Below are 27,392 nucleotides of genomic sequence, written 5' to 3'. Positions count from 1 at the left end.
AATATTCATAATTAAAAGTTAATGTTAAAATCATTAGTTAAATCTATTATTACTTATTTTTGAAGGGGATATTCTAAGTTTTTTTTAAAACCAAATTGTAGTGTATCCCACTTTTGATTTAAACAAAAGAAATAAACTATCTGTTTGTGTTTAAGATCCATAGTGCTGAGAATACCTCTGAGGAAGTTTGGGGCATGAGTGGTGGACTCTGAAATATCTTAGTGAACAATTAATGCTCTACTGTGATAATGAATTATAATGGGAATGTATTATTTTTTGATGTAGATGTGTCAATTTTGACATTCATCTTTACATGCCAATAAATATGGTTCTAGTGTCTAAATTTTTACATAGTGGTAATAGTTACAATATTCAGTTGTATAAATATATAAATTGCTTAAATTTATGAGAAACATTGAAGTTCTATGTTTAAAAATATACATAAGCTACAGTGTAATGGATATAGTGTGTGTGTGTGTGTGTGTACATATGTGCTTACGTTTTTGTTTCCAAGTAGTAAATTCTCCAAGTAGAATTATATTGTCCCTACCCCCATTTGTGTTTGACTCATCTTTCCAGATTCTTCTCCAGAATACTATTACCAGTTTCTTCTGTCACCCAACCAGGGGTGCTCATACATTATTATTTACTTATGTCTGCTAAGGAAGTTGGAAACTCTCTTATTGAGAAATTTTACTGATTTTCTCTTACCTGTAAACTAGGAAAGTGAGTTTGTGTCATCTAGAAATGAACACTGCCTTTCCAATTATGAAGAGCCTTGTATGAAAGTTATCGTTTCGATGATCTTTGTGTCAGAGCACGTTTTATTATTGTAAGTTGAATGGATCTAGTCTCTAAAATAGATGACTAATTTATATTGCTTGGGCACAGCTATATAGAGCAGCAGTTTATGTTATTATAAATTATAATAATGTGGCAGGAAAAAAAGCATAATCTTTGAAATTTCACAGGCCTGGGTTCAAATCTCAGTTATGTATCTCAATTGAGTCTAGTTTCTTGGGATATATTTTTTACATAATAAGATTGTTAAGAAAAATTAAATAATGCCTAGGAAGTGTCTCTCACAGTCAAATATAGTACGTGTTATGGAAAGAAATCTTTTGATCAAATAATTTCTTTGTGAAATGTTTATTTTTGATAATAAAAATCAAAATATACTTTGCAGAATATACTTTAAAACTGACATAAAAGACCATGGTTATAATTGTTAAGCTTATTTCTCCAGTTTTATTTTTTTTTTATTTTTTTTTTTAAGATTTATTTATTTATTTATTTATGCATACAAGAACTGGAGTACAGGCCAGAGGTGTGGGGGGTGAGAGGATTCACCAGAGACAGAGTAGGGAGCAGAACAGGGGGACTGACTGAAATACATTGCTGAGGGGAGCAGCAGGCGAGACAGGAGAGGTCTGCTGTGCCATGTGGGTCACTTCTCTGGCTGGGGATTGAACTCATGCTGCAGTAGTTGCGGATAGCTTGATAGTGCTGACACTTCACCCTTTGTACCACCAGGGAGGCCCTTTCAACTTTCATTGATCTTCAGTAATGTGCTTGGAAGGGCCAGGCAAAGGCCGCAGGGGTTGCGGCGTGCGAGCACCCGCGTTCCTCGTCATGGCTCTCGCGCGAGATTTCCTCCTTCTGCTTCGCGGCGTCATGCACTCGGCGGCCGTTATTTCTCCAGTTTTAAATACCTGTAGTAAATGTCATTCATTTAACTTTAGGCCAGTAAGGGTCAATGATTTGACTAGTTTCAAAGAATAATGAAATAAAAACTAACTTTATTCTTCCACTTTGCCTCATGGATGTATATACCAGCTTTATACTAATTTCCTTTATACAAATACCTATCCAAATGCCTAGGTATAAAATGTGTTGAATTTTTATAAAATGTGTTGAATTTTTAACATAGACTGATGCTTATATTTGCAGTAATTTGCTCTTCAAAATGAAAATAATGCAAATATTTATTAGGTAGTTAATATTTAAGAGTTGAGGAAGGAACAAAAAGACACTGAGGACTATAATTCTTAAAGAGGATTGGAGGTGTTCAGGATTGGGGAAGCAAAGGAGCAGAAGAATTATCATTGATACATGGAGTCTCAAAAATCCAGTGGATAGCTGCGGCCTTGCTCTTAGATTGCTGGACACATTGAGGCACCATCAGTGAGAGTTGAGTTAGTGCTTGCTCTATAGGACTCCCTTCCATGAGGTTCTCAGCTAGCTCATGAACTAAGCTCAAGAATGAAATTGAACTAATCCTGAATGTCGTTTAATTTGAATTTCTTTTCCTTACAAAAGTATAAAGTTTATTTATTTCAGGTAATAGGTAAAGAATATTTTGATATTTCACCTTTAATGCTTCATCATTTCTTTGTTTGATGGTCATTCCTAACATCCTCTTGCTGCTAGTTTCTTTGTGAAATTGCTATTCCTTCCGGCTTTCCTGTGTCCTGTTGTATGTTACTTTCCCTTCTTACTATGACTGCAGCTGTTTAGTTGTTAAATCTGGCAAGTGATGATTATTAAACTATTTTTTTCCTTCTGAGTAAAGTAGCATTACCTAACCTCCTGCTCTTTGTCTACTTTGAATTAATTTCCTCAGTGGCATAGGTTTCAGTGCAAAAAAAAATAAATAAATGTTACTGTAATGAAAGTATTTTATGCCCTGATTTGTGATTTATAATTTGTTTCATAAGTATAAAACTCAAAAGTATAAATGTCAAGAGTTAACTGATAACAGTTTAATCGGTCATTTCCAATTTTCATGTCAGTCTATTAACCTACTGACTAAAAGGGCATCGTAGAGTGTTAGTTTGCATTTGGTTTTGTAGTCTTCTATGATTTTTTTCTTAATAATATTCACAGCAGTATACCATTAAGGGTTTTTGGTTCAGTTCACATTCTGATTATCCCTGAACCTGTGTAGTTCACAGTAGGAAGGGTAATGTTCATTCAGACAAAATTTTGATACATACATTTTGTCAGGCATAGTGTATACTTCTGTGTCATCTTACAGTGGCTCCATTTTGTGCTTTCATGAGTGTAACCAATTCACAGTATGATAGATACATATTATACATTATGTCAAATTTTAGCACTATTGAATTTTTCATAAATAATTGTCTTAATAATTGGAAGATAAAATTGTACATTTAGTAAATATATTAAATATGGTTTATTTTAAAATATTAGCATATGTATAGTTATATATGGCCTGCTATTAAGTATAGCTTTTTTTTTTTAATGTATATTCCAACTCTATGTGGAGATAGAATGAAAAAAATTTCCCTGAGGAAATTGAAGCCAAAGTTGCATTATTCAAGATTCTTTGAATTCCAGTTGTCTAAAATTCTCCTAAAATGAGTTACAAGCAAAAAGACAAGAGTGGTCCTTTAGTTTACAAAGTAGAAAGTAATTGGTCTTCAAAGCCAGCTGGATTCAGGAGCACAGTTTCTCCCGCATCTCTTCGTCCTCATTCTCAGGGGTGCAGAGGTAGCATCGAGGTTTATATCCAACAGTACAGAACCCCATGGGAAAGAATGTACCTCTTTTTCAAGTCTCCCTTAATAGGCCTGCATTTAACTGATGTGCCAAATTTGTGTCACTTGACCATGTCTGAAGTGATGGCTGTTGCCAGGCCAGCAGCCTGGAGGTAGGAGATTGGGTCAAAGAATGGAATAGAAAGGAAAAGGCCTTTTGCAATAAGACTTACTTCAGAGACAAACAACAGATCCTATCACACGACTTAATTAGAATCATACTCTCAGTCTTGTGAGTCCCATGTTCTACTTATTGAGTCTCACATGTAAATCATTTCTAAGATGAAATGATATATACATATTCAACTTTAGGGAATTCTTATAATATTTATTCTTTTAAAGGACATATATATTCTAATTGTCAGGAAGAGATGCTAGGAGACTGATTGTGAATAAAGTATCATTATTTTGTTTTTAAAGATGCTAGTGAAAATTTTAGCTTGACTTTTTCCCTTGACCATACCTTACTTTCCCACAGTTGTTTTCTTAGCTTTTTTCCACTACTTTTTTCTGAAACTATAAATGCTTATAGAAAGAGCTTTCAAACAATGACTACTTTCAATCATCAATGTAGGCATTACTCTAGACAAAATTAGATACTATTATATTATCCTATATAAGGCATTATATTAAAGATATTGTTTTACTTGTTTGTACCACTCAGCTACTGTGAATATCCGAAAGGTCTAAATCATCTCTGATTTCCTATTTCTATTGCCCATGTTCATGCCCTTGTATTTGATGTCAATAACACAATAACATAATTTATAAATGTTAAATAAATAAAACTATAAAATATTTAGAAACAAATGAGGAAAAAGACATTTGGTATTGTATATGTTAATCTGGGAAAAGGGATATTCATGAGACCTAAGAATAGAAAAGCAAAGGCATTTCCTCACAGCAATAAAACAATAGTTAATTCAATGAATTTTCAAAGTAGAAAGTAATCCTGTTAATTAAAGTCATGAAGAGCTGCCAAGTCTTCAAGTTTGAGATCCCAGGTATATTGTAAAATATAACTATGCAAATCAGTCTTTTTTTTCCTCAAAGATTTTTGCTTGATCTAAATTGTTATCGTAAGTTGCTAACATACTTGAGATTCTGTTGCTCTGTCTCATAATTATCACATATTTAAAAAGCTTTATGGTTAACACTTTTGTAAATTTATCTAACTCGATCTTTACAACTGTGAAGTAGATTACTATTCTACTCATTTTAAAGATCACAAAAATGAAGTTAAGATAGTATGACTTCCCATAGTGATTAATAAGTCACACAGCTAAAGCTTTAATTCCCATAGTTTTCTATGAACATTTTACTTTTTTACATTTCTGTGAGAAGTTACTACTGCTTTTTACAGAATAAGTGTAATAAACAAAGCTAAACACACAATAAGAACTCAATTCACAAAAGACATCAATATTTATTTGCATCTCTACTATTTCATTTTTGTAGAAATATCTATATTAATTTCTATATTTTTCTTCAAGTCATGCTTAAAATAAATCTTTACAATTTAATTTTTGGTTTGGGTAAATGATATATGAAGTCCTAGTTTCTTAATTTTTATACACATTTGGAATTATTGCTTTTATACACTTTTGAATTCATAAACCCCAAATTTGGCATTGTATTTGGTTTGCATACTCCTAAGTCTCAAATTAGAATCAGTCTGTTAACAAAAATTTCAATTTAATTCTTCATATTGAAAAAAGTAAATCTAAACAATATTGATGAGTAATACATTTTTAAATGCAGAAGCTAATTTGAATTCCAAATATCAAGATAATTGGATATATTGAAGACCAGATGAAAGTGCAACAAATTCTTCCCCCTTGCTATTGACTCTTCTCTAGATCAATAGTGGTTCCAAATGTAGTAAAAAGCAGGCAAGATTTAACAGGGCCTAAATTATTAAGGCTAGTGCATTGTTAGAGAGTTCATTAACAAGCCGTCAATACAGCGTGGTTCATGTATGTTAGTAAGAACTTCACAGAACATTTCAAAAGAGAATGAGATATCTCCATGGATTGGTCTTAGTGGAAAAAATTTAATTAGATAAGAATAATTACATTAGCTAAATGAAATTTTTAATTGAAAACCTGTTAGCATTTTCTAACCTGCCTCAAGGCTGTCCCTTAATCATTTATATTTAAAAAGTGAAGAGTTTCTCTACATGGTGTTTTGAGAAACATCTAAACTTCTTGGAATTTGTATTTAAATGTTTAAAGAAATTAGAAGTGTGTCCATAAGAACAAATAGGGATTTCTACTTGGGTAACTTTGTATCTTAAAACTGGATATAGAAATGAAAGAAACTTACATTGAAAATATTCATGGTAAATACGCATAATTCTTGGAAGAAATGCAAAATTCTTGGAAGAAACACAAAGTAGTCATCTCCTAACACTTTCAAAATTGTAACTTTAAAATTACATGGACTGAATTTCATACCTTAAAAAGCTCTAAGAACTTAAAGGAGAATAATGATGTTTGTAAATTATCTTGTGAGTGTTGCTAAGAAAAACATATCCAGCAAGAATTGTTACAAAATTGAAAACCTAAAATTGTGAAATATAAACATAAAGGACCAATGAAAATTCTTACTATCAAAATTAGCATTGCTCACATTTTAGACTGTATTTTAATGGTTTTGCAAAAAATAGTTTAATTAGTTATCACTATCTTTTGGTAGCTTTTAGTTTAAGCCTGAGGGCATTGGTTTGAAGAAACAGACATTTATTCAAATTCACAAATTCATTGGAACACCAAACAAATGGATCTGTTAATTACTCATGGCATTAATCCTGGCCAATGCCATTGCCTTTTTGAATCCCAGCAACATTAGCATCCACTAAGGTCTCCTTCATTTGATCTTCAAAGCATTGTTGAATATTCTTTCTAACTCATCTATTTGGTTGTGAAGCTGAACTGAGCCTATTCTTTTCCTTTATCTTTCCTTTAAGCTCTTATCCCTTTTAGCCTTTCAGGTAATGAGTGCCTTATCAGTAGAGACACAATACAGTTGATATTGGATCAAACAATATTGGATCAAACTTTTTCTGGATTATGTCTTTATTGAACTAATATGACATATAGGAATCTATTTTTTCCTTTAAAATATGAAACATAGGCATATCTATGTTCTAAGACAAAAGAAAATAAAATACTGCAATCTCAGTGAATGACATTGGATAGGAGAGAAAGGATCTTAGTTTTGTTCTACAGAGTATTAGGAAGCAAATGTAGGTTTTAATGGGTAAGTTTAACAGGGATGGGGTTAAAATAAGAAAATAAAATACAAGTATCGTCAGATGTTATTGAATCTGGAAGGAATTGGGTAGAGTATTCATAGAGACAATTGCTGAAGAAAAGTGACTTTTGATTTCCTTTATTTATTTATTTATATAAGATTTTGATGCAAAATTTATTAACATAACAAAAATTATGGAAAGGTGATAGATAATATTATGATTATATTATAAAGGCTAAAATGAAATCACAATAAAATGTGTATTTTCTAGGAGATCAGTTGTAAACTTTAAAATCAGTTGTAAACTTTAAACTCTACCTGTTTCTAGCCTCCTTTTGGTGTATACAGATAAAGAAACAAACACTAGAGAAAACAGCAGATTTCTTCACATTGATGATACAGAATCATTAGTCCTTCATTTGGCAACAAATTTAAGATACTACAATACTATTTTCCCACTTTTATTGTAGTTCAAGTCTATGCTTGTCAGAAAACACTTGTATATTCAGTATTTTCTTCCTTTCTGAGCTCTGAATTGTGATGTCTCACAATCACATTTTATAGTGATTAATTTGTTGTATGATAATTTCCTTCCTGCTCTTCCTCCTTGCAGAACTTGATTTGCTTTCTTGAACAGCAAGAGTCCTGTTCCCTCATTTAAGCTAACAGTGGGTACAGAAGGGTTGAAACATTATACTTTCTAAACCAGAGCCTTGTTTTGGATGGTGTCCATTTTGAAGAGATTACCGCTCTGTGGCGATCATCATCATCATCATCTCATCATCATCATCATCATCATCATCATCATCTCATCATCATCGTGTAACACCTGCCTGTGCACCATGTGCCAGGGATTGTGCAAATTGCTTTTATGTATTATCTTCATGCAGTCTGTGCAGTCCACGCAGCTGCTAGTAAAGAACTCTGTTTCAGAGAAGTACAAAGAGTCGACAACACAGAAAGTATAATGACAGCTGCAGTGTAACTGGGAGAATTGTCTCTGACAATCGGCTCCCGACTGAGTCTGAGGGCATTTCTTCATCAGTCCCTCCATTCAGTTAGCAACCACTGAGCACCTGCTCTGTGCTGGCGGCATGAGCGCTGGGTGCAGTGTGCCAGCTGAGCACATGAACACCAGCCTGCTGTCCATGTATGACCTTAACCTTGCTCCAAGGAGTAAATGATTCTTCATCCCATTTAGGCTGTACTGACTGTAGAGGAATTCCAGAAGTTAGAATCCGTCCCCTGCCTCACCACCTCTAATATCTGCATTTTCTGATTGAAGAATCAAAGTTTGTAGCTGTTTTCTATTGAAACTATTTGAATTTCCAAAAAGGAAATGATAAGGCAGAACATTTTCACCAATTGTGAAATGAGGAAACAAGGCAAAAGGAATTCTTTTTTTTTTATTTGTTTTAGATAAAAGATCAAGCCAATGTAAGAGCCAGAATTCATAAACTTAAATTCCATTTGTTAGACCATGCTGCACTTTGTGTTATGCACTGTACTTCAGATGGGAATTCAGAAATGAGCAAAATCTGAGACGTAGGAGTTCCAGAATGGAACTGCCACCTGCCAGCTAGCATTCAGATCTCAAAGGGGACCTGCCTGCACTTATTTAATGGAAAGATAAATGTGTTCATGGAACTGTTACTATAAATTCATTTGGAAATGGGACAGAGCCTGCACTCACGTTCCTCCCAGGTCTGAGCTGCTGGCAGATTTGGTTCACTGTACCTTTGGGAGGTATATAGTCTAGCTGGGGATGGCAAAGTGTGATTGCTATTCAGAGCTCTCTAATACCTATTTCTTTTACAGTTTAAATGAACTTTTTGGTTGAATTCACCAATTTTTGAGAAATGCTTTTGTACACTTACTGTGGGCAAGGCAATTTATGGAATACTGTACAGAGTATCACAAATATAGGCCTGGTAATTATCCAAAAGTTGCTTGTGACCTCAAAAGAAATATAAAAAGGTGAGAAAACACAGTTTTATTTTAACTAAACTATGCAAGGAAGAAAGAAAATGCCTGCCGGTGATATTTAGTTTAAAATCATTCTGGACACTTCTAAAGTAAATGAAATCTATGAACTATCTTTCGAGAAAATTGCATACCCTTTTATTATTTATTTATTTTTTTAAAAAGAAAGCTCTTTTTTTTTTGGAAGATTTATTTATTTATTTATATAAGCACTGGGTACAGTCAGAAGTTGGAAGGGTGAGAGAATTCACCAGAGCCAGAGCGGAGAGCAGAGCAGGCAGACTGACGAAGTACACTGCTGGGGGGAGCAGCGGGCGGCAGGAGAGGTCTGCGCACCATGTGGGACCCTCTCCTGGTGACCGGGGATCGAACAGGTGCTACAGAGGCTGCAGGCAGCTTCGCAACCCAGCGCTCAACCCCTGCACCACCAGGGAGGCCCACACATCCTTTTATTTTTAATGGCTATACTGCAGTAAAATTGACATGCTATGAATTCCTCATACTTAGATTACAGTTTGCTCAATTTTGATATATGTATTCAATCATAAAATCATTACTATAATCAAGGTATGGATGTTTATTGTGATCACTCTTATGGTGATTGCTTTTAACTTTTTTAACTTTTTTTTTTTTTTTATAGAGGCATGTTTATTTATTTATTTGTTTGTCCGTTCTGTTTACACATGCACTGGGCACAGCCAGAAGCACGGGAGGGTGAGAGAATTCACCAGAGCCAGAGCGGGGAGCAGAGCAGGCAGAAGGACCGAGGTACACTGCTGAGGGGAGCAGCGGGTGGCAGGAGAGGTCTGCGCGCCATGTGGGACCCTCCTCTGGTGGCCGGGGAGCAGCCGGGGATCGAACCGGCGCTGCAGAGGCCGCGGGCAGCTTCTCAACCCAGCGCTCAACCGCTGCACCACGGGGGAGGCCCTGGTGATTGCTTTTAAATGTAAATTATTACATACAATAAAGGGTATGTTTGGAGACTAGGTCAAAAGAACACAGATATGCAAAAAAGTGCTTAGGCAGAATTATATTGCCACAAGTGTGACTTGCTTGCCCTAATAGAGAAAATAAATTGGAGAAGGCTCTGTCCAAAGCTCTGTTGCTCCCAGCCAACATTCAACGGGGATACCCAAAGGCCATATTAACTGGGGCATAGAGAATTCCAAAAGAGTGTTTCCCAGAGGAAAAGAAAAATACTTTTGATAACTTTTTCTAAAATCTTTAACATATCAGACAGATTTTATTATCACTGTTCCCTTCTGTGTAATATATTGTTCAGAATTATTTATTTCTAAGTATTTGTTTCATGATTCATAACAATGAAAGTATGTTTTAATTTTTGTACTTCTAAAAGGTACAAAATAGATATGACAGAACTTTGCACAGGAGATGTTTAATGAAGATGATTATAGTGATCAGAAATAGAAATAGCAAATACACTCAATATGGGTATGCTTGTTAATTATTACTTTACTGCTTAGTACCAGGTACTTCTGCATATGACATCTAAGTACATAGAGATGTATTTAAATATTCCTAGCATGCATTATTATTCCACTTGTCTATGTTGAGAGGCATTTCAATTATACATATAAATTAAAAAACATATTTGCCAAGGCAATTTCTATTATTTGAAACTTTGAGAAAAATCTAATTTTCCGAATTCTTCTATTATTCAAAACAATCAGTAGACTTTTGCAGAACATGAAAGAAATATAAGCATACAGACATGTTTCACTGTCCTCCCATACTTTAGTCTCACCAGATTACTTGAGCTATATGAAATAGTACTGGATGACTAAACCAATTTCTCTAACAATAGCTCAGCCATTGAAATTAGCATTTGTTACTCCTCCACCTACACCCCATTACATGCTCCATGCCTAGAAATAATTAGACTCTCTATAAGATAAACCTGCAAAAAGTTAGTGAGAAGGTTAGTGAATGTTTTAAATGTATGTAAAAATACCTCTCATTATCTTTTTAAATCCCCCATTTAGAAATATTACCATAATCTTACTGAACTGTGTGGATGGCCATTGTACATTTTTAAGGGTTTACAGAATGCTCATAGACATTATTTATAAGCTAATCAACTTATTTTAGAATGACAAACAAAGCCCCAACTCCAATCTAGTCAGCTCTCAAGGGGACTCCTATAGCTCTATCGCTCTTAGTTCAGTCTGTCCCTAATTCTATCTCTACCTGCATTTTCTTCTCCTGGGCTATATTCCTTGGGCAAACTGATATTCTACCTTTCTAATAATTGTGATTTTTTTTATATAGTCAGTAATTATACTTGGAAGAGAAAATAGGACAGATTGCCTTATTGTTGTGGTTGATTTTTTTTTTTTAATTTGCTTAGTTTGTGTCTTTGTAGTTTAGGATGTGAATTATTATAATTTTATCTAATCCCCACATATGGATTTTTATAACCAAATTGTACAGATATTTGATTTTAATTTAATGGCTTAAATTGCAGTTATGTTTAACCCTGAGGCCAAATGAACTTTTATTTGAACCATAGCTCAGAGCTCTAGGGTCCCTGGAGATATTATTTTCTTGTATTCAGCAAAGCCTCCAAAATATGAGGCCTGCCCCCATCAGTTTCCCCATCATTGCTTTTTATGGTTCAGTGGGACTGTGGCATATGGGAAGCAATAGATTCTGATAATTCAGACAGTGATTCTAAGAACTAGGTGCTGCCAGAATATTGTTTCTGGGTCTTGCTTCTGAATCTTACTTCTGCCAGCATCTTGCTATACAAAATTTGATGGTAGTTCTAAGATTTAAGCTTTGTCTGTTCTTACTTCTGAAACTTTTTTCTCAAGGTCACAAACCTTGAAAGAATTACTTTTAACCTTGCTAAGCTATAGTTTCCTCCTTTCTAAAATGGTAATAGTAATATCAACTAAAATATATGGTCTTTGTGAGAATTAAATGAGATAATGCATATAAATAGACATAGTTGTGTGGCATAGAATATACATACATTATAACTTGATAGTAATAATAAAAACTGATGGCAAAATAATTAACCTGTGAATCACTCTACATTTTTGCAATTCTGTTATAAACATCCCTTCTTTCCATATATTTTCCTTCAAGAGGGGAGTCAAGGCAAAGGACTATAGAGTCAACTTGAGAGGGTGGAAAGCTTAAAAAGAGCAGGTCAATCAACCTCTGTACTTTAGAGGTAGGAATATAAAAGGCTACTTAAGCCTGGTCTTGAACACTCTAGGACCTTTGTTTTTAGAAAATCTGACCATCAATTATATAGAAGAAATATGCTCTTTTCATGAAATTATTCCTGGTTAACACCAGTAGCTTCCTAACTGAAATATTGGTGACCCATTCTGTTAGTGTGATGTATTTCTTTTTGTGAATTTATATTTATTGATTCTTCACAGTCCATACCTTTCCTAACTTGTGGAGTACACTGAGATCATGGTACTATTTACTGTTTATCAACAAATTATATCAATGCATTAAAGCACGCTGATATTTCTTATAATCTGTACCTTCAAAATCATTTAAAGTAATTTAATTAAAAGTAGGGCAATAAGTAAACTCTGGATAGATTGTCTGGATTCAAACTCTGCTCTATTTCTGTTGACATCTTGGGCCAGTTACTGAATTACCTGTTTCAGTTTCTTATTTGATACAAATTCTGTGGATTTCCAACTGGATAATGGTTATACAAATTACAGGAAATGATTTAAAAGAAGGCCTCACATATAGCAAATACTGAATGAATATTAACTAATATTGTTAATATAAGACAAGCTTTCAAGCATATGTATTATGATGGAAATAAGAAAAAAATATATGTGAATCTTTAGTTTTCTCACAACTTTTCAAAGGTGGTAGCATTTACATATGTATGGTTTTGCAAAGAGAGTAAAGGTAAGTCTGACATATATCAAGTGTAAATGAAAAATAATTCCTTATCATTGCATTAAATGATTATTATAGAGTAGGACAAAGAAAGCACTCTGAACTGATGGAATATCATAGAGAATAATTCCAGAAGTTCTGTTTGTTGCATTCATAAATCAACATCTTTTAAATTGGAAATTCTGAAGTTATTTGATCAGCAATGCTTTGTCACATATTTATCTTATAGTTTAATAAATAGTCTTGCCTTTATAATTGCATTTATGATCATAGCTCACAAATAGCTTTATCAATTACTATGTGCTCTGATCTACCAAAAATAATTTTTAAGCTCAAATAATTGGCAGAATAATTTCCTATCATTGTCATTTTAGATAAAATTACTATTCTAGGACATTAATGTCAATCACCAAAGATCATATAAGGCATGACAAGATTGTAGAACTATCATTTTTTGTGTTCTTTTAGTTGTTTTGTGGACATACAAAGTTCCATTGTGGGAATAATTACACTGGTATTTAGTAAACTTCCACTTACATTTTGGATAATAAATAAAAATAATTAAAAATCTACAAATTATGACTTGTCAAGAGTAATCATTGCTATCAAATATGCAGTGTGGTGGTCAAGAGAATGTAAGCAGAGACTGAATGTTAGCTGTGTGACTTTGGTTAAATAGTTAATTTTTCTCTACCTTGATTTTGTCCATTGTAAAGTGAAACAGTAAAAGTGGTTTTTATTAAGCCATTATAGTGAGAATTAAATAATTTAAATAGTACATATTAAGGACTCATAAAGATATATAATATGGTTTATGTTGGAAATCAGTTCTTTATAATCTGTTGTTACACTTAGCATCACATCTGTCATGTGTCATATTTCCTCTGAGTATTTTGTAAAACATGCTGCTTAGTGATTACATGAGATATCCTCATTGTGATATTAAAATATTTTTGACATTCACTAGATTTCCATTCCTCCCCCCACCATAACATTATATATAGTCTTTTTTTTTTAAATCTCTGATTTTCTTTGGGAAGATTCCAGAAGGATAAATGATTGGGTTTAAAATAATATAATATTTTTAATTCTCCCTGTGGTACAAGTTGTGAAACTGCCCTTTATCTTACTCTATTAATGTCTGAAAGTCTTTCTCTATACTGTTGTTAATAATGTTGTTTTTATAAACTTACTTATTTGTACATCAAAATGTGTATTTCATATTGGCAGCTATTTTTTGAACACCTATGTGGTATCTGAAATATGTGCTCCCAATATTAACTCAAGACAAAGACAAATATCATTCTGGTCTCAGGCTCATGATGTATGCCTATATCAATTCTACTCTTCCAGCTTTCGCTATGCAGCCATCAGAGTATGAAAAAGTAGTCAGCTGGTATTTATAAAATGAAGGTTATGCATCTGAGCTATCTTCCCCAAGGATTTATGAACTATAAAATGGTATTATTATTATGTTTTGTCATTGCATTGTGCTCTTTAGCTGTCTTCTGTTTTATGTGGTAAAGCTCCTTAGGATCCATTTGCATGAAAGCTACTGTGTATACTCATTTTGTATTGTATTGTGGCAAACACTATAATCTACAGGGTTCCTATTCATTTTGGAATTCATTTCACAGCTCACTAATTGTGTGAATGAGAAGAGGAAATATATGCTTTTATTTCAAAGCTTGCCAAGCAGATGGCCCAGAGTTCATTGCCACTAGCTCTGTTAGTGTGACCAGCTTCTGTAGGTAGTGAGTCTGGCATGGATCTATTAAACACATTGTGAGGGTCCATTTAACAGAGCACTTGACAGTCACTGACTCTCTGGCTTGTTATGACTTACAAGCATTTTATTTTTAATCATCACCCTCTAAAGTGGTCAGTCATTTGAGCAGGTGCAACACAGTAGAACTCATATTTATTTTAGTTGAGAAGCCAAAATGAACTTTTATTCATATGGATGTTTTGGGGAAAGAAAGTAATATGAGGGTTAGGATATATTTCTTGAAAAGAATTAATGCATGTATTGAGATTCATAACTGTAGCATCATTTCTGAGAATGAAACTTTGGAAAAATTGAGTTGAGAAAAAGATCAGGGATTATGTCTTTACACTTTTTGGGTGATTCTCATTCCAAATCACTTTATTTTTACTTTGCAAGAAAATTGTTGCCTGTTCAGTTTTATATACTTTAGGTTATTTATGTAACTATTCAAAATGGTAGCAAATTCATTAAGTGTATGTGTGTGGTTAGGCGAGTAAGATAGAGATAGAGGGAGTAACAGAAAATGAAATAATGAATGTCTTCACACATGTTCTACTTCAACAGAGCTACTAGGGCAACATGTAATTGAGTGATCATGTCCGGAAAGGGAAAGTAGATCAAATGTTCCAATGGATCTGATGTAGTGATTTGATCAAAATGTCCTATGGAATGAGAGCACATGGAGAAAAGTTTCTTCTCCTTTACATTGAAAAACAAACTGGATAGTTATTTCTCTCACTCCTTCCTTATCTCTACTATGAAACTTTTAGCATGGGTTGCGCATGTTGTATTGATTCCATGTATCTCTTTTTCCTCTGCTTGCAGACTGATGCTGCTCTCATGTATGATGCCGTGCATGTGGTGTCTGTGGGCGTCCAGCAGTTTCCCCAAATGACAGTCAGTTCCTTACAGTGTAATCGACACAAACCCTGGCGCTTCGGGACCCGCTTTATGAGTCTAATTAAAGAGGTATGTCCCCAAAGCATGTCTGCCTTGTCTCTTATCCTCAAGCTCAAAAAATTAAAATTGTTTCAGTTTTCCTAATAGGTGCCTTTAATTTTCTCTTTTAACAAACTTTTTCTCTTCCCCCATAGAAGTTAACATTTTTACTAAATAATATGGAAAAAAAGGAGGAAAATTAAATTATGAATTGCATTATAAATAAAACTGAAGTTAAGCTTCAAAATATCTTTGATTGTGAAAATAGATGAAAATTTGTGACCCATGATTCATAACATTAGTTTTCACCTTTCTGAATATTTATTTCTTTTCATTTATGTGTAAGTTTAGATACTTAAAGGATGCATGTTTATACTTTAGGCAATAAAATATGCTATGAATTTTTACAAATGAAATGCCTTTTGCCCTAAACTGAATTATATCCAATTTGTAAGTCAAACAATTGGTATTTAGATGTATGGTTTCCAAATATAATGTGTAGTTATATTGATTACATTAGCAGTTAACAGGCAATACTATGTGGATTCATAGGAGTACAAAGTTTACTTCAAATTGCATGAAACAACAATTCTTATGGCCATAGATAATTTCAGATTCTGTCTGCTCTAGAGACCAAGCATACCCATAATGGTTAAAAAAAAAAAAAAAGAGAGAGAATTCTATAAATTACACATAAACACAAATTCTTCCTATTCTTTGTATCATGAAAGAAATTCCTTTGTCAGCTTTGGGTACTTTCTGATTTGTCAAAAAACTACAAAAGTTAATCTTTCTTATAAAAAATTACAAGCATTATTATTACCTTATAAGATTTTTCATCAATGGTTTACAAGAAATAATTTTCTTAAAATAAATTATCCATCATAAAGACAAAAGTACAAATGGCATCATAATTAAGAATCTCCAAGTTTTTCACAAAGATTTTCCATGAATTTCCCCAGTCAAATTATTATCAAGTCTTTGGTAGCTGAAATGATATTCCCTGAAAAATATGTAGTTCATTTATTGCTCCACATTCTGTATGGATTGCTGGTTTTAAACTGAACATCAGAGAGCTGCAAAGCTCTTATATGGTTTTAGCTAGCTGAGCAGCTGCTTTTTATAAAATCACTGTTTGAATATTTGAGTCCGTGGGGTGTGTCAAATAGATCTACAAGAAAGAATCGTGAGATACTTACTATTGTGTATATTGTAGGATGTTACTAGGACCTTGTCCACTAAATCATAGTGTCATCCTTATGAGGACCAAGACATTTCTCTCAGGTCTCAGTCCCAGGAAAACCTTTTCCTTTCCCTGAATAGTTGTTATCTTAAATTATGGACCCTGATATTTTTTTTTCAGCATATTTTCATTTTTGGTTTGGTAGCTAGGAAATTCAGAATTGAATTTGACTGAATTTTGTTAGTTGTGTATTTTCACCTAAGATAACACATTTCTGTAGATTTCTTTGTGCTATCTCTATTCCAGATTTGTTTTATAGTTATACAGTTCTGCATCTGTACTTCTTAATTCTACTGTCTGTTTTTATGTGAATATATTTTTTTGTTACCCATCTGAAAATTTTTTTAGAAGGTGGATTAAAAATATGTTGTTGTCATTATTTGGGAATAGTTAATGCATGTTAGAACTCAGTGATGACATGTTCAGTATGCCTTTAGAAAAGCATTATAATTTTTTCTATTTTGTTTCTAATTTATTAACCTAAAATTAATTTAAAAATCCTACAAATAAATACAAGAAGCAGATGGACCTTAAGAAAAGAAAATTGGTAATAATGATATCTGTTTAAAGTCCTTATTGAAATGATTCCCTTAGTAAATTGAGTTTACTGTTTTTGGGTCTATGTGTATTAAATATTATAGTTGTGTATACACATGTTACATTGCTTAAATTTTCATATATAACTAGTTTTTCAAGTAATTTCCTAATGACACATAATGGAGAATGTCTAAATTTCACTCTACAATAAGCAGAATGTGAAAATACTTTATACATTTTTAAAAGCCCAGATATTTATTTACCTCTGGGAGGTAAACTCACTATGTAGCTAGATTATTAAATTCTCACCTCCTTCTACATGGAGAGTAATTTTAATAAGAATCACAGCTTAATGTGAAGTAATTATGATATCATTCTCTCAGTTTCACTTAGGGAAAATAAAACAATAGGTTAATTATTCTAAGGGAAAGTAATTTTAGTTGTACAGCATAGATATTTAGTTTCTTTCATTGTAAAAATTATTTTTATTATTAGTGCGAAGTCAAGAGTGGTATTTCATAAAAGTATTTCATTTGTAATATTCATTGAGATATTCACTATCTCATATATCATAATTAGTGACTAAATTTTTCTCATTTTGCTGAAAGAGTTTTACTATTTCAAACTTAATCTTTAAATTTCTAATAAAGGAAAGATATGCCTGGAAAATTCATTGCTTAAAGTAAAAAATTTACCATATATATATATTTCATCCTAGAACTAGGATAATTTATTTTTAAAAATGCATTCAAAGTTCAGAAGAGAATTTTAAAAAGATTTTACAAATCTTTAGTAATGTAAATTTATGGGAAAAAAAGAAAATATTCCTTTTTGTGGAAAAATGTCTTCTTTTTACTCCTTTTACTTACTAATCTATGTTTTATTTTTCTTTTCCCTAGGCACATTGGGAGGGTCTCACAGGTAGAATAACTTTCAACAAAACCAATGGTTTGAGAACAGATTTTGATTTGGACGTGATCAGTCTCAAGGAAGAAGGTCTGGAAAAGGTACTTGAGACATTCAGATTACTTATTTTAATTATTAAATGAAACACATTTTAGTGAAGAAATAAGGAAATGTTCCCTCTTGTAGCCACATTTCATTGACATTTAACTTTTTAGAGTAATTAATTCTAAAAATTCATTTAATTCATGCCATTGACTATAAAAATTGACAATTAGGACTTGAGAATAAAGGGTACCTTAAGATAATTTAAATATTTTATTTTCACATCAGATATTTCTGCTACTTTGAAGTGCAAAAATCTTTTAACCTTAAGACTTAATGTAGTAATTGCAAAATATTTATATGTGTGGCTGCATAGACTTTCCTACTTATAGCAGGCCATGACATTGGTATGTTCCCATTGCTGGATCAGATTGAAGTGAAGTATCTGAATTAATATTATATAAAATAAGTTATATATTTACTAATTTCTAATAAAATATGATTATAAGTGCAGTATATTACTCTGAATCTGTGCTACTTATTCTGTTTCTTGGACTGAGCAGGGTTTATAGAATTTGAACATGTGCTATATTAGGAATATTTTAGTCATTAAAAATTACAGATTAAAAAGATATTTTGATAAAAACCTGATAAAAATTCTATTGGATTGAGATAATATTGCTCTAAAGGTAGTCCAATGTTCATGAGATAGTCACTTCCTAACTGCCTTACTTGTGGAAAAAGAACATTAGTCTATAGCCCAAACTGGGATTGATAATATTAGGGCTTAGCCAGCTTTTCAGGATTTTATACCAGTATGTATTGGTGCTGTGTATGCATGTCACATGGATGAGTCCAACCATTGCTGTATTTCAAAACATGAATATGAAAATGTTGATGCTCATCATATTATTTAAGAACCAGTCTTGTATTGAACTCAAAATGAAGAAAACTAGTGCAGGTTATTTTAGGCTCTAATGTGGATTATAGAAAGACCCTGGATATAAAGATTAAAAATATCTGTAGTAATACACTATACTCAATCAATTAACACACATTTGTGAATAAATACAATAGAAAGTTCTCTATTTCAATCATAAAGTACAGTGAAAAACTAAATTAGACAAGGAGTAAAAAATCCAAATTTATGAGGTACTTAGAATTAGCCTTTGAATTTGGAGAGTTATTGATTGGTAGATATGAGTCATTTCAGAGAGCGTTAATGAGGCTGGGAATGACAGTACAGTGTTTGATTTGCGGGGTGTATGTGTGTGTGTGTGTGTGCACCTGTATGTATTCACAGTATGTATGTATTCACAGTAGACATGGCATATAGAGTTAAAATGTTAAATTTAAGTCATAAAGTGAGCACCATGTTGAGATATTTGCAATCTATTAGTGTACAATATGCATTCAAAGAGAGAATACCCTGGAGGGAGTTGTTTGAAAAGATATTGTAGTTTGGAATAATTTTAATATGGAGTCATGAATTTAAAACTATTCTGCGACTGGAAATGAAAGATGAATAAGCAGCAACAGCAGGCATTAAATGAACCTTCAGCACCGCTGTTAGTACAAGGAATGGTGGAACATTTGGATTATGTTTTTATAGAATAATGAAAAGGCCATGTAGCAAAAGTAGGAAAAGTCAGTTAAAAAGTCATAAATCAAAGATTGGAAAAGAAGTTAGGTGAAGAAATTAGTATTAGGCAGATATTGACACAAATCTCCAAAGAAGACACACATGGCACTGAGAATGGGTAAAAGGAAGTAGAAAGAAGGGGAATTAATTACAGTATTATTTTCAATAGAAAAAAGTTCTGATAACCTAAGTGTTCTGCTATAGATGGTTGCATATTAGATGTGGTATATATATATATATTATATATATGTATGTATGTATGTATATATATAAATTATATGTAATATATAAAAATGGAATACTACTCAGCTATAAAAAATATATCCTGCCACTTGCAACAACATGGTAGATATAGAGGATATTATGCTTAGTGAAATTCATCAGATGGAGAAAGGTAAACACCATATAATTTCACTCATATGTGATATACAGAGAAAACAGATGAATGATCTAATTGAAACAAAATGATTATTTGAACAATGAGACCAAATTAGTGGTTGCTAGAAAGGAAGGGGGAAGGAGTGGGTGGGTAAATCTAATAAAAGGGATCAACTGGATGGAGGAGGATAGAATTGGGCTTTTAGTGGTGAACTTAATGTGTATATACACATTTTAATTTATATTGATGAACACATGAGACTGATAAAATGTTATAATGCAATGTAACTTCAATAAAATGTTATGGAATGAATAAATAAATGAATAAATTAAAAATTTTCCAAATATAAAGGCAAAAATAAAGTTTAATAAATAGTAGTAATAGCAAAAAAAATGAGAAATTCAGTACAGTTCATCTGTGATAGTGTGAGCAGCCTCACAAACAAATAGCATTTTCTGAGATTTTACCCTTTGCTCAGTGGAAGCAAAAATTTGCATATAAAATATTCAATGAAAGATATAATCATATATAATAAAACAGAATTGACCTAGTTCAGTATTTTGCCTTTGATAGAAGCAACTATTAATTGACTGTGGAAAGGGAAAATATATACATATTTTCTTTTTCCAAAGCCGAATTATGATCATCTTTATCTTCAAAGGGGATGAACACTATCCTGTGATCTCCCTCTGGGCCATTTCTCATGTGAATTCCAAGTATCAACTCATCTTAAATTTTTCTCTCTTAACTAAAAAAGAACTGCCATGCCTCCCTCCCCCACACAAACACACTTTTAGTGAAACTATCCATTTTTCTTTTCTTTTTTTTAAGATTTATTTATTGGGCCTCCCCGGTGGCGCAGCGGTTGAGCGCTGGGTTGCGAAGCTGCCCGCGGCCTCGGCGGCGCCGGTTCGATCCCCGGCTGCTCCCCGGCCACCGGAGGAGGATCCCACATGGCGCGCAGACCTCTCCTGCCGCCCGCTGCTCCCCTCAGCAGTGTACTTCGGTCCTTCTGCCTGTTCTGCTCCCCGCTCTGGCTCTGGTGAATTCTCTCACCCTCCCGCGCTTCTGACTGTACCCAGTGCATGTATAAACAAAACAAACAAACAAACCAGCAAACAAATAAATAAAGCATGCCTCTATAAAAAAAAAAAAAAAAAAAAATTTAAAAAAAAAAAAAAAGATTTATTTATTTATATGAGAATCAGGGTACAGGCCAGATGTGCGGGAGGGTGAGAGGATTCACCAGAGACAGAGCAGGGAACAGAACAGACAGACTGATGAAATACATTGCTGAGGGGAGCAGCGGGCGAGACAGGAGAGGTCTGCTGCACCATGTGGGTTTTTTTCTGGCTGGCCAGGATCGAACCCGTGCTTCAGAGGCTGCGTGTGGACTGCTTCACAGTGCTGTGCTCAACCGCCTATGCCACCAGGGAGGCTCCTACCCATTTTTCTTGAGTTGGGAATGTGGACAGGTGGAGGGATTCCCAGTAAATACAACTTGGAAGACAGCTGTGCTCACCACTATACCACCAATGCTAAATACAACTTGGGGTGTCAAGCATTGTGCTAGAGAATACATGTTCATTTATTCTTAAATCAATCCTCAAAAGCCTTCTATTCTCATCTTCTCTTCACAGGTTTGGATTAGGTAATTCTTGCAAAATAATGTGGTTTCTGTTATAGAATAAGTGTACTAAAACCTACCAGTTGCGGTTATTTTTAATTTTATTTTTTCCTCTATTGAGATGAGAAGAATGACTCACAATGGTGAACTAGCTTAGAGAACTGACTGAATTAGAACTAAAATCTGTCTGCTTCTCAGGCCAGGATTTTCTTTCTCTCTTTTCTTTTTTTTAATTATTTTTTAATAAAGTGTAACTTTTATATCTTTGTTAATATTCTGACAGTACAGGAATTCTCCCTTCAGGTGTAGTTAACATTCTTCTTCCACCACCAAAGCATCCATAGCCCTCCACCATAGTCCATTACACTGTCTCCCTGCCCCCTGACATTTCTAACCCTCCCACTTCTACTCCCTCCTGGATTCCTCAGATCTGTGGTCAGCTTTCAACAGTTTATTTCAAAGTTTGTCTTTGCTTGACCCTTTGTTTGTTTTTTCTGTATTCCACATATAAGTGAAACCATCCAGTATTTATCTTTCTCCTTATTTTGCTTAGCACAATTCCTTCCAGGACAGGATTTTTATACTATAGCAAAGCAAAGTGGCTCATTTGTTCTGAACTCAATTTTTTTTAATAATCATATCTGTAAGATATCACAATTCTCAACAATTACATATAATATAAACAATTTGCAGAACTTGAAATTGGAAAAAGTATCACAGACTATATGAAATAATAAAAAAGTAGAAATGTTAAAAAAATGCTCAAATTACATCTTTTTAATATCCTTAAAAATTAGTATGCTAAATCAGCAACTAAAAAATGGAGGTAAGGGCCTCCCCGGTGGCGCAGCGGTTGAGCACTGGGTTACGAAGCTGCCCGCGGCCTCTCCGGCGCTGGTTCAATCCCCGGCTGCTCCCTGGCCACCGGAGGAGGATCCCACATGGCGCGCAGACCTCCCCTGCTACCCGCTGCTCCCCTCAGCAGTGTACTTCGGTCCTTCTGCCTGCTCTGCTCCCCGCTCTGGCTCTGGTGAATTCTCTCACCCTCCCGTGCTTCTGACTGTACCCAGTGCATGTATAAACAAAAAAACAAACAAATAAATAAATAAAACATGCCTCTATTAAAAAAAAAAATTGGAGTTAAGATTTATTTTAGTCATCTTAAGAATTATAGATTTATGGAAATGTCTTAGAAATGCCATTGTGACAGACTTGACTTTGATTGAGTAGGAATAAGGTTAAGTACTGCTGCTAAGTAGCAAAAGGTATGCATTTTTTAATTTAGTACAATGAGTAAGATACCAAGGTATGGATTTAGATAGAATTAGGCTCAATCCTCACTCTGCCATTTACTATTTATGGGAAAGTTTCTTAATTCCGCTACACATAGTGTCTTCAACTGCATCCTGGGGTAACAGCCTCATGAGACTAATGAGTATTATTGATTTTACTTTTATTTTCTTCCTTAAAAAGTATGCTTATCAAGCTATTGATGAAAAGGCAGAGTTCCTACCTTGGTAGAGTTTACAGTATGGAAAGTTCAATAGTTGATGCTACAGAAAGCTTAAGTTATGATTCCATTTCTATCGTAACTTTACTGTTCCACCCAAATTCTTTGTGTCAGAGTCCTCACCTCAAAAAAAGTGTGGAAAATGTCTCCTCTCACATAGGGTAAAGTGAGACTCTCATGGTCTCTAAAGAAACCTGGAAATACTGTATTATAGGGGTCTGGGCTAGACATTTTTTTTTTTTTTAAAGATTTATTTATTTATTTATACAAGCACTGGGTACAGTCAGAAGCACGGGAGGGTGAGAGAATTCACCAGAGCCAGAGCGGGGAACAGAGCAGGCAGAAGGACCGAAGTACACTGCTGAGGGGAGCAGCGGGCGGCAGGAGAGGTCTGCGCGCCGTGTGGGACCCTTCTCTGGTGGCCGGGGAGCAGCCGGGGATGGAACTGGCACTGCAGAGGCTGCGGGCAGCTTGGCAACCCAGCGCTCAACCGCTGTGCCACCAGGGAGGCCCTGGGCTAGACAATTTAATTTCCCTCAATTCTAAGTTATGAATGCATGAGGAAAATGAACAAAGAAATTGTTTAAAGAACTAGCTTTAGCTATTTCTTGTTCCTACTCTTTTCTCCTAGTTTTTCTTGGTCATCTTTGACCTGCAGACTTTATTTAATCTTCCTGCAAATATGGAATGAACATCTATTTTGTGCCCTCATGAATGTTATCCTCTAGTGGAGGAAACCTCCCGATAATAAATGGACTCATAAAATCATATTGTAGGTCTGGGCAATAATAAATGCTAAGAAAAAAAAATATCCTGTTTGTCATTAAAATGATAGATTTTGAATCTTTTTTTTTTTTTAATTCAGACCTTAGAATTGAAGTATTTAATGGGAGGAAAGTCTGTGATCCAAATGCTTGCAACTGTGGATCAGATAAATCAAGAAGGAATATTTAAGTTCCTAATGAACAGAAAGAGGTAGAACATGTTCAAGAAACAGAACTCAGTGTTAAAATGCTGCTATAGATACATCTTTCCATTTAGTGCCCATAGATCAAAATACTTCCTTTGCATTCTGTCTCAATAGGGAGCTTGGTTGTAATGCAGCTCAGTTAGTCATGCTCTAAGAAGAATCACCCATACTTAGTAAATCTGTCCAGATAAGTTCTTGCAACCATGCCCGTGCCTTCTGTGGAGCTGAGGAGGAAGAATAAAGGGACAAAACCATAGAAGCCTTTCAGAATTAGTCTAACTCAGACAATAATAGGACAATTTCTTTTTTTATGAGTGTGGTTTTGAATCCTCAAGAACAGGAAAAAGGATGTTAGAATAAATGGTTTTCCCAGATTGAATTATTTTGATCAGTTCAAAATACATAGCACATTTTCAACTTTAAAAATATGTTTAGAATTCTTTCCATCTAGTTCTCTCCATACCTATTGCTCTAATCATAGCCAGTATTCTTTCACCTGAATGTTGGAGCCCAAACAAACCTCTCTGTTCTACTCCCACTTATAATCCACCCCTTAAATCACAACATCCAGACTTATGTTTTTAGAAGAAAATTCATCCTTGTCATTCTTCCACTTAAATCCTTTCATTTATTTCCATTGTGTTTTCATTAAAATTCAAGCGTGATTTGCAACGCTGCCTACTCTTCACTTTGAATTCTCACCACCCTTTCAAATTTTTCTATACTCTAGTTATACTGACTTTTTTTCATGTCTTCATAGGAATGAAACTTACTCTATTTGGCAATACAGTTTTCCTAGCCTCAAATAACCATCCCAGTTCACTTTGCCTGACTAACTCTTAATCATCCTGGAGGTTGAAGCTTAAATATTGCTTCCTTAGATAGGTATCCACCCAGCCTAAGCAAATTTAAGTTTCTCATAAGGACCTGTGATTTTTCCTTTCTGATACCTATCACAAGAGTAATTATGCATTTATGTATACTTTGTTTTTTAAAAGAGTCTGTGTTCCTAGCTAAAATACAAGTTCTGTTAATTGAGGAAAATAAGTCCCCCCTTTCTCACTATTTGTATTTTGAAGTCCTAGCAAAGTGTCTATCACAAAGAACATCCTTAAAAAATATTTATTGATTGTGAAATGAATGAAGGATCACTCTGGGAATCATAGGACATCAGAGAGTTTTTACTCAATTGTACTGGTACACCTATATTCTTTATTTTTAAATCATTTTTTTAAACATTTATTTATTTATACAAGAACTGGGGTACAGCCCAGATGTGCAGGAGGGTGAGAGGATTCACCAGAGACAGAGCGGGGAACAGAACAGCCAGATTGATGAAGTACACTGCTGAGGGGAGCACCGGGCAAGACAGGAGAGGTCTGCTGTACCATGTGGGATTCTCATCAGCCAGCCAGGATCAAACCTGCGCTGCAGAGGCTGAGGACAGCTTCACAGTGAGGCACTCAACCACCTGCGCCACCAGGGAGGCCCTGGTCCAGCTATTTTCTATAAAACAGTTGTTTTTTACATTTTTCAGCATTCTTCCACATTGATAGCAAACCTAGGGTAAAAAGAGAAAAATCAAGTAGTCAAACAAACTGGATAGCTGTCATGGGTTAAGCTGGAGAAGGCAACCCAGCTTACAAAGAGAGGTGCATTGCACCAATGGCAAATTGCATGGTGAAATTTAATAATTTGTGGACAGTCCAATAATCTGACACATCAAAAAGTAAAGATAATTATTCTTTATACAATTTCTCTTTTTTCCCCTAAGTTTATTATGTGGAAGTAAAGACCACTTACTTATAAGAGACCAAATAGAAGTTATTCTCCAGAACTTACTATACAGTAAGAAAGCCAGCCACTATCATTTGCATCTGGTAAATGTTCAAAGGCAAGCAGTGTTGTGGAATAGCTTTATAGTGAAAAAACTCAGGTGTGCCCAGTTTGGAGAGAGTGTGCATGAGGAAATGGAGGTGTGCTAACTAGGAGTATGGTTTCCTGAGTGGTTGACTTGGAAGACATATCAATAGTTGAGTTTAGAAAGCAGTGAACAGATCTTTACTGTTTTTGCAGATTTCTTTTGTTTTTTAAAGATTTCTTTTTTTTTTTAATTTATGCATACAAGAACTGGGGTACAGGCCCGAGGTGTAGAGGGTGAGAAGATTTACCAGAGACAGAGTGGGGAACAGAACAGGCAGACTGACTGAAATACACTGCTGAGGGGAGCAGTGGGCGAGTCAGGAGAGGTCCGCTGCACCATATGGGTAGCTCTCTGGCTGGGGATCAAACTCATGCTGCAGCGGCTGCGGAGAGCTTCATAGTTGTGTCTTAACCTCTTGCACCACCAGGGAGGCCCTGTTTTTGCAGATTTCTATTGAGGTTGTGGTTTGGTTTCCTAGGAAGTTTGCTCTAGAGATTCTGGGTCAAAGTTCTGTTATTATACTTGGTATGAGCATTGTCTGTTAGTATATTCAGTCTGTCATAGGAATTAATAAAGTCATTTGGAAAGAGTGGGAGAAGTAGCAAAATAATGTGTCAAGAAAAAATGACATGAGGAAACATAAATATATTTTCATAACTGACAACAAAATGAGATTTTTTTAGATTTCGATTTCTGTCATTTACCATTTGACTTAATCTTGCCTCTCTAGACTTTTGAAGCTCTACTATGTGCTTAGGAAAGGCCAACATCAAATGGAACAGAACACATGACTGATGGTATAAGATATGAAGAAATAATCAGAAAGTTCTTATAATTTAACTTCAAAAGAATTCTGTTTAGAGCAAAAAGAGTTGGAAGCGTTTTATATAAAATAGATTTGAACTGAATAGATGAAGTTGCCTGATAGCGGTGTATTTCCACTGCAAGGTGATCTATCTAGAAACCATTTTTGTGAAAATAAACACTTACACTTAAAGAATTTCTCCCTGGAAACTATAAAAAGTAGAAAAGAACTCATACAACTCAACAAAAAGGAAAAACCTAATAATGAAATGGACAGAAGATCTAAATAGATGCTTCTGCAAAGGAAACACAGGTGGCTAGTAGGTACATGAAAAAATCATCATCACTTATCATAAGGGAAATGCGAACCAAAATCACAATGAGGTATCACCTCATCCTATGA

General features: G+C 34.2%; 1 protein-coding gene across 3 annotated transcripts in view; it reads left to right on the top strand.

Annotated features, from left to right (window-relative positions):
* Positions 1 to 27,392, top strand: part of GRIK2 (glutamate ionotropic receptor kainate type subunit 2) — a gene marked incomplete at both ends in the record, with an annotated part of 584,968 nt that overhangs the window by 343,471 nt on the left and 214,105 nt on the right. For all 3 annotated transcript variants that reach the window (XM_084228044.1, XM_084228045.1, XM_084228046.1), the window contains 2 exons: positions 15,292 to 15,435; positions 18,085 to 18,192. In XM_084228044.1, the coding sequence (XP_084084170.1) occupies positions 15,292 to 15,435; positions 18,085 to 18,192 (252 nt within the window). The remainder of the gene's footprint in view (positions 1 to 15,291; positions 15,436 to 18,084; positions 18,193 to 27,392) is intronic.

This window comes from Talpa europaea (genome assembly GCF_964194135.1).
Source record: "Talpa europaea genome assembly, chromosome: 2".
NCBI classification, from domain to species: Eukaryota; Metazoa; Chordata; class Mammalia; order Eulipotyphla; family Talpidae; genus Talpa; species Talpa europaea.
The sequence above is the reverse complement of the archived record's forward strand: the minus strand, read 5'-3'. Positions and strand labels throughout refer to the sequence as shown.